General features: G+C 35.5%; 1 protein-coding gene and 1 long non-coding RNA gene across 2 annotated transcripts; both read left to right on the forward strand.

Annotated features, from left to right (window-relative positions):
• The first annotated feature begins 517 nt into the window (after positions 1-517).
• LOC139839453 (ABC transporter G family member 32-like) lies at positions 518-8483 on the forward strand. The gene is made up of 23 exons (XM_071829515.1): positions 518-850; positions 1517-1637; positions 1747-1835; positions 1911-1995; positions 2102-2261; positions 2347-2423; positions 2501-2554; positions 2631-3023; positions 3377-3655; positions 3760-4076; positions 4307-4467; positions 4573-4680; positions 4776-4931; positions 5029-5148; positions 5235-5329; positions 5422-6045; positions 6320-6403; positions 6512-6645; positions 6743-6970; positions 7050-7221; positions 7306-7560; positions 7913-8200; positions 8305-8483. Exons 1-22 carry the CDS (start codon positions 591-593, stop codon positions 8183-8185), a joined length of 4245 nt encoding a protein of 1414 aa, XP_071685616.1. The 5' UTR covers positions 518-590; the 3' UTR covers positions 8186-8200; positions 8305-8483.
• Positions 8484-11337: 2854 nt separating this feature from the next.
• Positions 11338-13089, forward strand: LOC139840147 (uncharacterized). The gene is made up of 3 exons (XR_011757250.1): positions 11338-11511; positions 12151-12205; positions 13048-13089. It is a non-coding gene; the product is annotated as an uncharacterized lncRNA (long non-coding RNA).
• Positions 13090-13842: the final 753 nt, after the last annotated feature.

The raw sequence follows: 13842 nt of genomic DNA on the forward strand, positions 1-13842 counted from the left end.
TTTTAAGAAATCTCACTAACTTCATTCTTCACCGATCAGAAATCTTCTCTCTCCAAAATAACCTCTTCTCATTCATTGATTAAAAGTACAATATGAACACTTGTAATGGGACATTACAAAATGAAAATGTGGACAATTGTGGTAGAACAGGACATAGTAAGACTTCAGATTCTATGACTTTACCAAATTTGTAACCATGGGCTCAAAATCCAAAACGATCCTGCAAACAGAACCCAAAATCGAGAAGGAAATTTTATTTTTTCTCAACCGCTTATAACAACTTTGAAAAATCAACCCTTTAACATCCTTCCCCAATTCTCACCAAATCCAACCTAAATTTTTTAGAACTTCACAAACTCTAGATTGAGTGTTTCTTAATTCTGCACTTTCTATTACAGAAATTATGTGTATAAACACATATACAAATCCCACACATAAACTTGTTGCTTCAACAACTCATCTTTCAATTTCAACTATTCAAAATTCAAAAGTTGTTGAGAAAATGTTCACAATTTTCAAATCCATTTCCATAAATCCCTCACAATTCTCAACCATCTCAATATGGTTTGCTCAATCAATTCTCTACTACAATGTGGGATTCACTTGGAAACTTGTTTGTTAGTACACAAGATAACGATGAAGAAGCGTTACAACTGGCTGCATTGCAGCGTTCACCTACTTATGTTAGGGCTCGAACTTCAGTTTTTAGGAACTTTGAAGGTGAATTTGGTCTTGTTGATATAAGTAAACTTGATGATGAAGAAAAACAGGTTGTGTTGGATAAGTTGGTTAATACGGTTAATTCGAATCCTGAGCTGTTTTTTGATAGGATTCGACAACGATTCGAAAAGTAAGCATTTTATTGTTATCAAATAATTTGGGACGAAACCCTCCTATGAACGAGCACATTGGCTCCCCATAGAGGGTAAAACCTCGGGTAATCAAGCCCCCGAGCGCGAGACCTGGTACCGGGTGAATTGCGCATTATGCGCACCCTCTAGTCACACTCCCTTTTTGAACAATTTGGCATAGCCAGGAATTGAACCCGGGTGGTGTGGTTCATTGGGCAACTCAGTGACCACTCAGACAATTATCATATTGTTATTTTGTTTAGGATTAATAGTTTACTAGTACTGTACTATATAATACTTCAATTAGAAGTAATCATGATATAAAGTTTAAATGTCATTCTGTTTAGGCCAAAATTTTAGGCACATAAAGCTTTTTTTATTCTGATTAATAAATTGATTATTAGTAAATATACGCTACCATTTGTTAGTAAGTTATGTTGCAGCTGAAAATCGGTTAATTAGTTGAGTACTAGCTATTTGTAAGTTTAAGTACGCTACCCGAACACTAGAAACCGATTACTGCAACTTGAAGCTGCAATGTTTTCAAGATGAGTATATTATCCAAAACTCCAAAATATACACAAATTGGAGAAGATAATTAGATAAATTCTCAATAATGCCAACTAGTTGCTTAGAATAAAGACTCACAAGACATGTTTTTCTAGTGTTGATCTGAAATTTCCAAAAGTCGAGATTCGATTTGAAAACATGAAGATAGATGCATTCGCGCATGTCGGAAACAGAGCATTACCCACCTTACCAAATTCTGTACTTAACATGACTGAGGTATGTTTCTGAAGGAATAAAGTTGTTTTTATTTTTTTTATTTTAGATTAATTATCTTGTTTATCAGTTATGGCATTCTGACATATTAACGCCGTGACACCTCTTAAAGGATATCTTGAGGAAATTAAGGATTTATCCGGGGCGAAAAAAGAAAATGAGTATACTAAATAATATCAGTGGTATTATTAGACCTTCAAGGTAAAGTGTTATTTTAAATAATATACTTTCATTTTTTACACAATTAGTTATTGTTAAGGTGATCTTACGTTGTAGGTTAACTCTCCTTTTGGGTCCCCCAAGCTCTGGTAAAACGACACTGCTTTTGGCTCTTGCTGGACGCCTTGGACATGATCTAAAGGTATCTAGAATTCGTTATTTTTTAAAAAAAATTTTTTTGTCATAATGAAAAAGTTAACATTATATCATATTTTGACTGAAATATTAATATATTGTGTTTCTTGAAGTTGTCTGGAAGAATCACATATAATGGACATGAACTAAACGAATTTATGCCTCAACGAACTTCTGTATACGTCAGTCAGAAAGATTGTCATATGGCTGAAATGACAGTGAGAGAAACTCTTCAATTTGCAGAATATTGTCAAGGTTTTGGTCATAAGAAAGGTATACTCAAGGTGCTTATTATCTATTTTTAAGTGTTCAAGATATATTAAATATGATGATATGGTAATTTGAAAACTCGATTCAGATATGATTATGGAACTTTTGAGAAGAGAAAAGAACGCTGGAATTCGACCAGATGAAGATCTTGATATATTTATAAAGGTACTTTCTTTTACCTTCTTTCTTTATTTTAATTATCTTCTTAAATTTGTATAATAGTGTTTATATATACACTTTAGACAGTAGTGCTTGGACAGAATAAGACGAGTCTTGTGGTAGAATACCTTATGAAGGTACACTTTCTATGCCTTCATTATTTTGTCGTCGTTGCGTTTAAGAGTGTTATGTAGTTCTGACATGTGTACAAAGATTTTAGGATTGGATATATGTGCGGGAACACTAGTAGGAGACGAAATGCGTAAAGGGATATCTGGCGGTCAAATGAAGCGGTTGACTTCGGGAGAATTGTTAGTGGGGCCATCACGGGTTCGTTTTATGGATGAAATATCAACTGGGCTTGATAGTTCAACTACTTATCAAATCATTAAATATCTTAAACATGTAACTCGTGCGTTTGATGAAACAACCGTCATCTCTTTGCTGCAACCCGACCCGGAAACATTTGAGTTGTTTGATGACCTGATTTTACTATGCGAAGGTCAAATTGTTTATCAAGGACCTCGTAACGCTGCTGTGCCGTTTTTTGCTTCTATGGGTTTTCATTGCCCGAAAAGGAAAAATGTAGCCGATTTTCTGCAAGAAGTATGTATATCACTTAATTTTCTCAAAATCACTATCTTATAATGGGTAAAAATGGGTAATTTTTGCAGGTGGAAACGGGTCAGGCCGTGATGAATTGACATGTGACACTTTTTGTCCACAATTGTTAATGTTCTCTTTATAATAATTAGTTTGTCAATTATAATATTTTTTTTTTTCTTTGTTTTAAATAAAATGATCTATGTATCTTTACTTAGCAAAACTATTTTATTGATCCATTAGATGTAACATATAACCCAATTGACCTGTTCATCAGAAAATGGGTCAAAATCTCTGCCTTTACACATTACAATCTAGCCATAACCTTTTTCGTAACTTTAAATATTTGCACACAGGTCACATCAGTAAAAGATCAAGAACAATATTGGTCACTTGAAGAGCATTACAAATATGTTCCAGTTGAACAGTTTGTAGAAGCATTTCAATCAAATTTCCTCGGTAATTCATTATCACGAGAACTCGCCATTCCGTTTAACAGACATCATAATCATCCCGCAGCTCTATCGACAAGTACGTATGGCGTTAAAAGAATCGAGCTACTCAAAATTAGTTTCTCGTGGCAGCTGCTACTTTTAAAACGTGATTCATTTGTTTACATCTTCAGATTATTTCAGGTATATACATATATATTATATATACTCATTATACTCTTGTCCTATTATCGTTTTCCCTTTCTCATTTTGAAACTAAGCAATTAACTTGTTTTCTTGTTTTGTAGCTTATGTTGGTAGTTTTAGTAATGACGAGTGTATTCTTTCGCTCAACAATGCATCATAATTCACTTGCGGACGGTGGAGTTTATCTCGGTGCTCTTTACTTTGCAATAGTTATGATTTTGTTTAACGGTTTTATGGAGGTCCCGATGTTGATAGCTAAACTTCCCGTAATTTATAAGCATCGAGATTTGCACTTTTATCCATGTTGGGTTTACACCCTTCCTTCGTGGCTTTTAAGTATCCCGTCATCAATTATAGAATCCGGTATATGGGTTGCCGTGACATATTATCTCGTTGGCTTTGATCCACAACTTTCTAGGTACATCTTTTCATTTTATAATTTATCATTATACTATTAGCCCAAGGTTGCAAAAATCGCTACTCATGGGTACTTGGTCGGGACTTTTTAGGGAGTACTCGACAATTCGGGAGTACTCAGATGTTGACCAAGTTTGACTTTGAACGATTTTGACCTATTTTCCGTATTCTGCAAGACTGTAATATCCTATTCCTAATCTTTATATTGTTACTTTATTTCGATCCCTGCAGATTCTTGAAACAGTTCTTGTTGTACGTCTCGTTGCACCAGATGTCAATCGGTCTTTTTCGTGTGATGGGATCATTAGGCAGAAATATGATCGTTGCCAACACGTTTGGATCGTTTGCAATGCTGGTTGTCATGGCACTTGGAGGGTTCATACTTTCTCGAGGTATTACATAAACTTCGGTCCATCTCAATATTACAATAATTACCATTTTTTGGCTTGTTAAATATATGCCGAAATTAAATAAATTGTAGAACACTTCTAATGTAGATAGCATCCCTTCTTGGTGGATATGGGGTTACTGGTTTTCTCCTTTAATGTATGCTCAAAACGCAATTTCGGTCAATGAATTTTTGGGGAATACATGGGATAAGGCAAGTATTATTCTTTTTATATTTTTATATTTTGTTATTTATTAATTATGCATAATTATGTAAATGGGATTAAAATTAATATGTATGAAGTGCAGGCAGCTGCGAACAATACCTACATACCATTAGGGACGATGCTACTGAAAGTTCGAGGCTTATTTCCAGAGGATTATTGGTACTGGATAGGAGTTGGTGCTTTGCTCGGTTACACGATTCTATTTAACGTTCTCTTCACATTATTCCTTACATATCTTAATCGTAAGTTTTCAAGCTATCATTTTTACATCAATATCAGTTATTTTTCAACATGATTTTTCAAAAATCTACTTTCGTATTTTACGTTTTCAATATACAGCTCTTGGAAACCATCAAGTGGTCATACCTCGCGAGGCTACCAAGTTGCAGAAGAAAAAACACGGGATTTTATCAGCTATTATCGAGCTGAAAGATTACTTACACTCACCTTCATTTACTGGTTCGTGGTGTAAATTATATAAAAATGAATATAATGTTCCTCGATCGAAGTTGACTAGTCAAACTAAACTTTTGTATACACTATAGGTACCGAAGACCAACCCCAAAGAGGAATGGTTCTTCCATTTCAGCCTCTCGCTATGTCTTTCCGCAACATTAGTTATTACGTCGACATCCCAGGGGTATATTTGCAATTTAGCATATACATATATTGTTCAATGATTTTTTTTAAAAGGTTATATTTCCTTGTATTTATCGTTATATCTCTGTTTAGGAATTAAAGAAACGAGGTTTGTTAAATGAAAAGCTGCAATTGTTGGTCGATGTAACCGGAGCGTTCAGGCCAGGTGTCCTAACCGCATTGGTCGGGGTCAGTGGTGCTGGTAAAACTACACTTATGGATGTTTTAGCAGGTCGAAAAACAGGTGGACATATTTCGGGACATATATATGTTTCCGGGTACCCTAAAAACCAAGAAACTTTTGCACGAATATCCGGTTACTGCGAGCAAAACGACGTTCACTCCCCGTGTTTAACCGTTCACGAGTCGTTAACGTTTTCCGCTTGGCTTCGATTACCGTCTCATATCGATGCAACAACACGAAGAGACTTTGTAGCCGAGGTTATGGAACTTGTAGAACTCAATTCACTTAAGGGTGCGTTAGTTGGTTTACCGGGTGTTAACGGATTATCAACGGAGCAACGAAAACGGTTAACGATTGCGGTTGAACTTGTTGCGAATCCTTCGATTGTGTTTATGGATGAGCCGACTTCGGGATTAGATGCTCGAGCTGCTGCCATTGTTATGAGGACGGTCAGAAATATTGTGAATACTGGACGGACAATTGTTTGCACAATTCATCAGCCAAGCGTTGATATTTTTGAATCGTTTGATGAGGTATATCTTTTATAAGAACATTTTTAGGTGGCAGTTTCAACCCATTTACTTTTGATCGGTCAAACGGGCCATTTCCCATTTCCAATAGTATAGTTCTAAAGCAAAGCGTTGTATTAAAAGTACAACAATTTTTAAAAACTAATGTATTCAACCTAACCCGACCCATGATAGAAAATGTACGTTTTTACACATTACCCAACCAACCCGCCCACTTTGCCACCTCTACTTTTATAGCGTATCAAAGAGGAAGTGGACTAACAGATTCATCTTGTAGCTTTTACTTATGAAACGTGGCGGGAAGCTCATTTATGCTGGTCCTTTGGGCTCCGGGTCCCACAAAGTTATCCAATTTTTTGAGGTTAGCATCTCTTCTTTATATTCTACATTCTTTTGGTCATGGTGTACTTGTAAGATTAACATTTTAACATAATAAATATATTATTGCTTCAAATAAAATTCTTTATAGGGTGTAAAAGGAGTTGCTAAAATAAGACCAGGGTATAACCCTGCTGCTTGGATTCTTGAAGCTACTTCATCAACAGAAGAAAACCGTCTTGGCGTTGATTTTGCCGATATTTACCGCAAATCCGATCTATATTTGTACGTTAACCGTTGCTCTAACACTATATTATATTAGATTTATTTATTACAGTATAAGAGATTATTACTAATTGTTTTTATGCTTTGAATTTTTCAGGCAAAACCAAGAACTAGTTGAAAACTTAAGCAAACCAGATCGATATTCGAAGTTTTTAAGATTCCCAACCAAATATTCTCAGATATTTTTAAACCAGTTTGTTGCATGTCTTTGGAAACAAAATCTGTCGTACTGGCGGAACCCGCAATATACAGCTGTACGATTTTTCTACACCGTCATCATTTCATTAATGTTCGGGACAATGTGCTGGAAGTTTGGTGCTAAAAGGTCACTTTCGTTTTTAATATAAATCGGCTATTAAAGTTTTTGACTATTAATCAAATATCTAAAAAAAATGATTAAACAGGGAGACACAACAGGACATATATAACGCAATGGGATCTATGTACGCTGCCGTTTTATTTATCGGAATTACAAACGCAGCTTCCGTTCAACCAGTCGTGTATGTCGAAAGATCAGTTTCTTACCGAGAGAGGGCTGCAGGGATGTATTCCGCTTTACCGTTCGCATTTGCACAGGTACTTAAATTTATTCTCAATTTTTCTTACTATTGTAATCAATAATGACATAATGTAATAAATATTTTCACATGTTTTTTTCAGGTTGCTATAGAGTTTCCGTACGTGTTTATTCAGTCGCTTGCTTACAGCGTTATCTTCTACTTTTTGGCTGCATTTGAGTGGAACGTATTGAAACTCTTTTGGTACATATACTTTATGTATTTCACCTTATTATACTTCACCTTTTTTGGAATGATGACAATTGCGGTTACACCCAACCATAATATAGCCGCCATTGTTGCCGCACCGTTTTATATGTTGTGGAACCTTTTCAGTGGATTTATGATCACTCGAATGGTAAGTAAACTCTCCTATGTGTCCTTTCTTCGCAACTTAACACTATAACAAATCACATAAAAAAATATTGTTCAATTTTTTATTTTTATTTTTAATTGTGAACACAATCTACAGACAGGGGCGGAACATAGCGTTACTGGATTTAACGGAATAAAAAATTTAACACTAAAAAAAAATTTACCAAAAAATAAGGTTTTTTTTATTGTTTACCCCTGCTGACTATGAAAAATTTACTAAATTTTTACACCCGCCCCATCTATATCCCGGGGTTCAAGTTTCCGCCATTGTGTGCAGATAGCATATAAGTTGTATAGTTTTTTATTTTATTTTATTTTTGTGTTGTAAAAAATAGAGGCTTCCGATATGGTGGAGATGGTACTATTGGGCGAATCCAGTAGCCTGGAGTTTATATGGACTATTGACGTCACAATATGGAGATGTAAATGAACCCGTAAAACTTGCAGATGGTTCTACTTCCGTCCCGTTACGCCAATTTCTGAACGACCAATTTGGTTACAAACATGAATTCTTAGGTGTTGCCGCCACTGCAGTCGTTGGTTTTTGTTTACTGTTTGCGGTGACATTTGCGTTTACTATGAAATCCTTCAACTTTCAAAGGAGATGAGGCTTAATAGACAAGGTGATTAACTTTTCATTGTTTGTTTTATTACGAGTGTAATAAAGTTTTAAAAGTGGAAGTTGGCATTCATGAACCAACTGATATTTTTTTGTTGTTGTTTGCAGATCAAATTATGCAGTTTTGTAACCTTATGATGATACAGATGTCCGGTGAAGCATCAAACAAAGCCGATATATGTATACAGATGTTGTAGCATTTGTGAAGTGTATATTTTCTAATTTAGTTCGAGTATATGAATACTTGATGCTATAATTATACAAATACAAGTTAAACTTTTCTTACAAATCAGAGACATTTTCTTCAATTTCTGCAACATGCATCATAACTTTCATTCCTAACAGGTTATTCGATTATTGTTTCCAACGTGTGTTATTAGTGACGTTTAGATCTGACAACTTATTGTTCAGAACGCCAACCACTACTAGTGATGGTTATTCTAATAAGACCATCTTTATCCCTGAAGGGGATGATGGGCGTGTTGCTGAGTGAGGTGTGGTGTTTGATGAGCGTGCTGCCAGACTACTGGGTAATGGGTGGCGTGCTGAGTGGCGTGTTGGGGTATTTTTTATTTCTTTTTCATTTTTCTTGCATTTAATTTATTTTGTTTAATTAGTTTATATTATTATTTTGTAATTATAATAACAAATTAAATTAATAAAACACACTAAAATTAATATTAAAAATACGATTACAATCCTAAAAATAGAAAATTACAATAAATAAAAAGACGACCTAAGGTTACTTTATTTTTTTTAAAAAGTCCTAAAAATTTAAGCTACTATGTGACGACTCGGGAATTTCCGACCAAATTTAAACTTAAATTCTTTATATAGTTCTGACACGATAAGCAAAGTCTGTAAAGTTGAGTCTCAAAAAGTTTGAACTGTTTCATATATTCAATTGACCTTCGACTGCTCTCGACGATTCACGAACAATTAATTGTAAATAGATATGTGTGTATGTATATATAAATGATAATTAGAAATATAATTAGAAATATTTTATGTTGTTATTATTTAAGTAAAATAAAATAAAAATAGCATATCATAATAATTATTATTTAAAAACATAGATATATATAAATAATGTATATTAAAAATAAATATTAATGATTGTAATACTCGTTTGATGTTTCGATTGATATTAAGCAAGTTAAATTTAAACTTATATGATTTTAAAATAAACGGTGATCCAAAAATGAGTTTTATAAATTTTAGGCTTATTAATAATATATTTAGAAGTTGTTTGTCAAATTTTAAAACTTTTTATATTTTACTTGGGGGTTGGGAGTGAATAATTAATGTAATTTTTATTTAATAAATTATGATTGAATTTTATACCATAATGACCAAAATAAATAAATATAGTTAATTTAAAAATATAGGATTTTTCTGAAAACAATTATCCGCCACTGATTAACAACGGAGTACAATACACTATCCGTGTAAACTGTCGGCACAAGAATAATAAGAATGGGACTAATCATTAACGGGAATTAAATTAAAAATAGTGTTGCTTTTTTCTTTCACTAACAACCACATGGCATATTTTATATATATATATATCTTATACATATTCATATAGGAGAGCAATTCATAAACCATCTATCTATCTCGTTAATTTTTCTGTTATTGATTTCCAACTCAAACACACTCTACCTCCCCTTCATCACCACCCTAGAACTACCATTGAACCATTTTATTTTTGTTGATTGTTTCATCTTTCGTTTGTCAACCCAAACCAAGAACCACAACCCTCACTATCGAAACCCGTTGGAACACCATCACTCATGAACACCACCTTAATATCACCACCTTGTTTTTTCTGATTACTATTGAAACGGGGTGACAACTTAGTTGTGCATTAACAAACCACCTCCTTTGTTTTTGTTTCGAAAACCATCTCCACCCTTCACTTACATCACGGTTCACCACCATCATCATTTGCCCGGCTGCTGTTTATGTCGTCCGGTCAACAACCACAACTCACACCCTCATCACCACCATGGAAACCCCATCTTCGGACTTTCATCAACCGCCACCTCTAACCACCATCTCTTCCATTTATGTCTCTTGTTACAACAACTCACCACCATAAACGTCATTCACCATAAAGCCACCTATTACTCTAATGATTATGTTTTCCTGTCTAAGAATCAAAGAACACCACAACCGTAGCAACATCATCAACTTGCAACCCTTTCATTTCTTTGTTGCTGCTATTCGATACTTTCTGATTTTGCAACCGTGAACCATTACATAAACCACCATCTTTCGTTGAGAACAATCACCATAACTACAACCTCACCCGCTACTCTTTATACTTCGATTCATCATTGCTGCTACTGCTCGAAAGTGCTGTTAAAACACGATTTTTACTGCTGTTGTTGTTCGGTGTAACACAACACCCACTCATACATGATAAAGATAATGTATTGAATTTAAAAATGCATTATTTTGTCAAGCTTCAAGACAAATGAATGCATATGGATTATATTAACATTAGTGGCCGACATTTGCAAACAAGTGATTCCCACTTGAGTTAAAAATGGTATAATATTCATTGCTTTTACATCTTCACCTGCTCACAATAAATTGTTAACTAATGGGGCCATAATATTCTGTTGTGAACTAGTTATAGGACCGTAAAACTTTGATTTGATGATTGGGCTTGTAGTTTTACTGTTGGGTCATATATATTCGGTTTTCTTAGCTAGACCAAAACACAAATTTCAAATTGGATGATTATAATTGTGATTTTATGTGTAATGAAATCAAGATTAAACAATGATGATGATACAATAATTATGAAGAATGAGGATGATGATTATGGTGAACATGAGATGATAATAATGAATGATCATGAAGATGATTATGTTGATTAATGATGATAATTTGTAAGACCCAAATATTTATCTTGCATACTCGTGTACTTATAACATTCGAGATTGGGTTTCGTTGGCTATTTATGGGAGTTAAAATGCAAAAGAATCTGTATCAGTTATGTCGCGCGCCGCGCGGGGATTCGGCGCGCCGCGCCGTTTGCTGCTGACAGAATCCCTTGTTTTTAATTGGCTTAAATGAAGGGCAAATGGGTAATTTCACTTGAGGCCGGATTTGTGAGGCTTATGAGCTAGTTTGGATCAGTTTTGGATCCCATTCACATCCACTCATCATCTTCATCCATTTTTAGAGAGAGAGTAAGAGTTTAGAGAGAGATTGGAGGTTTTGGTGAGGAAGAAGCTCGAATCGTGCAAAGTCTCGGGTTTTAAAGTTGTTCCTTTCGTTCTCGGCTACACGGTGATAGTATTGGTAAGCTCAAACTCCGAATTTCAATTATCTAATTTGATATTCAAGTTAGGGTTTTGAGTTAATTAGTTGTAAAACCCTTTTATGTGATGAAATGGGTTTAGTGAAGCTAGTAATCGGGTTGTTGTTAATTGTTGGTGGATTTTGGGTTTGGTGAACTAATTGGCCATGTTTAGAACTTTAATTTGAGTTTAATCACTTAAGTTAGTGATTATGGAAGTGTTGAAACCCATTTAGGGTATTTGGTTGACTAACTTTGACTTTGGGTCAAATTAGGGTTTCGTGGTGATTATGACCCAATTGGCGATTTAATGAAGTTTATAAACTTAAAATGGATTAAGTTAAAGTATTAAACCGAGTTAAATGTGTTTTGGTGTCAAAACTTGCAAAGAATGAGATTTTGACCTTTATGGGTCAAAATTAGGGTTTAAGTGTCAAAATGGGTATGACACGTGTTTAACACTTGTGTTCGGGTTTAATTGGCATATTAGGACCATTCTCACTTGTGTTAGTGACTATTGGTTAGTTTGGGCACGGTTTGTGCTTGGAAGTGCATTTGGGTCGAAATTGAACTTAGTGACGAATTGGGTTGATTTGTAAATCCACTCTAAGTGTATTGTTGTAATTGTGATAATGGAATAGGTATTTTCCATTGGCGAGTTGCGGATTACTTGGAAGCTTTCTTCAAGACTTCAAGGTGAGTGATATTATCCTATGTACATATGTATGTGTAGGATGGGTGCGGGTCGGGTGAAGTGATTCTCGGCTATAGAGCTCACTTCACATGTAGGTGGACTTGATGGACTTTTGTATAAGTCCAATTGGCACGGTTGTGCGTTTTGGTTGACCATCTTTGGCGAAGTACACGTTCGTGTGTACATTATCACACGTGATTGTGATTTGGATGTTGTGGCCCCGATGTGGTGGATTATATAATCCCGTGACCGTGGGTTTGAGTTGGAGAAGTGAATCGCGTGTGGTTTCGGATTCACGATGACGCGTGTGGTTTCGGTCATCTTATCAAATGAATCTCGTGTAGTTCGGATTCATGGTGACTCGTGTAGTTCGGTCATCTTATTGAGGTAGTAATCTCGTGTGGTTTCGGATTACTAAGGCTCGTGTGGTTCGGCCAACCTCGATGTTGTGAAGATAGTAATCTCGTGTGGTTTCGGATTACTAAGGCTCGTGTAGTTCGGCCAATCTTCATTGTGGTATTTGGTTCTCGGTATTGGGTTAAGGTGTTAACCTTGTTCATTTATATTGTTATATATTAATGTATTGTTGTGTTGTAGCTAACCCTCCGGGTGTAGCTATTTGGAGATGTTCACTTTGTCGTTGGTGGACTCATATTTGTTGTTGTACCTTTAGCTTGATGCTTAGAGATTGTACGTTATGCTTAGTGTAGTTGCTTTATATTTGGATGCTACGGTATGCGGTATTTGCTTGTGTGGCGTATTCATTTTATACATATATATGTATGTAGTATATTATCATTCACTAAGCGTTAGCTTACCCTCTCGTTGTTGACTCTTTTTATAGATTGCATGCGGATGGTGGCTCGGGTAAGCGCGAGGATTAGAGGACTTGCGTAGTTTGCGTAGAAGGCTTGCTTTTGGATTTATTAGGATTGGGTAGCGTATCCCCAATCGCCATGCTCGGCTTTGTCTTGTATTAAGAGTCTTATGGTCTAAAATTGTACTTTTATACTTAAAGGGTAATTTGGGCACGTGTGGGCCCCACTTTGTGAAACTCGCTCAAACCTTAGTTATGTGCTAGTTTTACATATATTAATGTACGGTTAAAAGCGTTTTGGCTAAATGTGTCGGGAACTAGTCAAACATTTTCGTTAAATTGACTTCCGGGGACAGCGGGCTGTCCAGGTGATTCGGCGCGCCGCGCGACCTATATGGCGCGCCGCGCAAATGAACTGCACCAGAGATTTTTTTTTTTTGTTTGAAATTTCGTCGAGTTTGGTCGGTTACGGTTTGGGTTGTTACAAGTGGTATCAGAGCATGGTCTAAGGGATTTAGGTGACTTGAGATAGGTGCCTAGACTTAGACTTTTGTGTGCGCTTAAATTGTTGCGGGACTTGTAGGATTACGGGTCGGAATGGGTTGGTTAGTGCCTTGGCTATAGGTTGACTAACGTTTATATTAGTAATGCGGATATTATTAATATGATGTTGTGTTGTGATAATAATTCTCGCGTGTGTTTGTACCGCGTAGAATTTTGGTTGTGTTTGTGTATATCATCGAGCGAGACGGTCGTTGTACTAACGAGTCGATGCGGCATGTGTGCGTAATAAGAACTTGCAAACCTTATTACGGGTGCAAA

The sequence above is a fragment of the Rutidosis leptorrhynchoides genome, chromosome 4, assembly GCF_046630445.1.
Source record: "Rutidosis leptorrhynchoides isolate AG116_Rl617_1_P2 chromosome 4, CSIRO_AGI_Rlap_v1, whole genome shotgun sequence".
NCBI lineage: Eukaryota > Viridiplantae > Streptophyta > Magnoliopsida > Asterales > Asteraceae > Rutidosis > Rutidosis leptorrhynchoides.

Excerpts from the sequence above, each read along its gene's own strand:
- LOC139839453 (XM_071829515.1), top strand. The coding sequence starts at position 591 with ATGTGGGATTCACTTGGAAACTTGTTTGTTAGTACACAAGATAACGAT. Across the intron at positions 4,468-4,572 it reads AGGGTTCATACTTTCTCGAG|ATAGCATCCCTTCTTGGTGG; the intron begins GTATTACATAAA and ends CTTCTAATGTAG. Across the intron at positions 5,149-5,234 it reads ACACTCACCTTCATTTACTG|GTACCGAAGACCAACCCCAA; the intron begins GTTCGTGGTGTA and ends TATACACTATAG.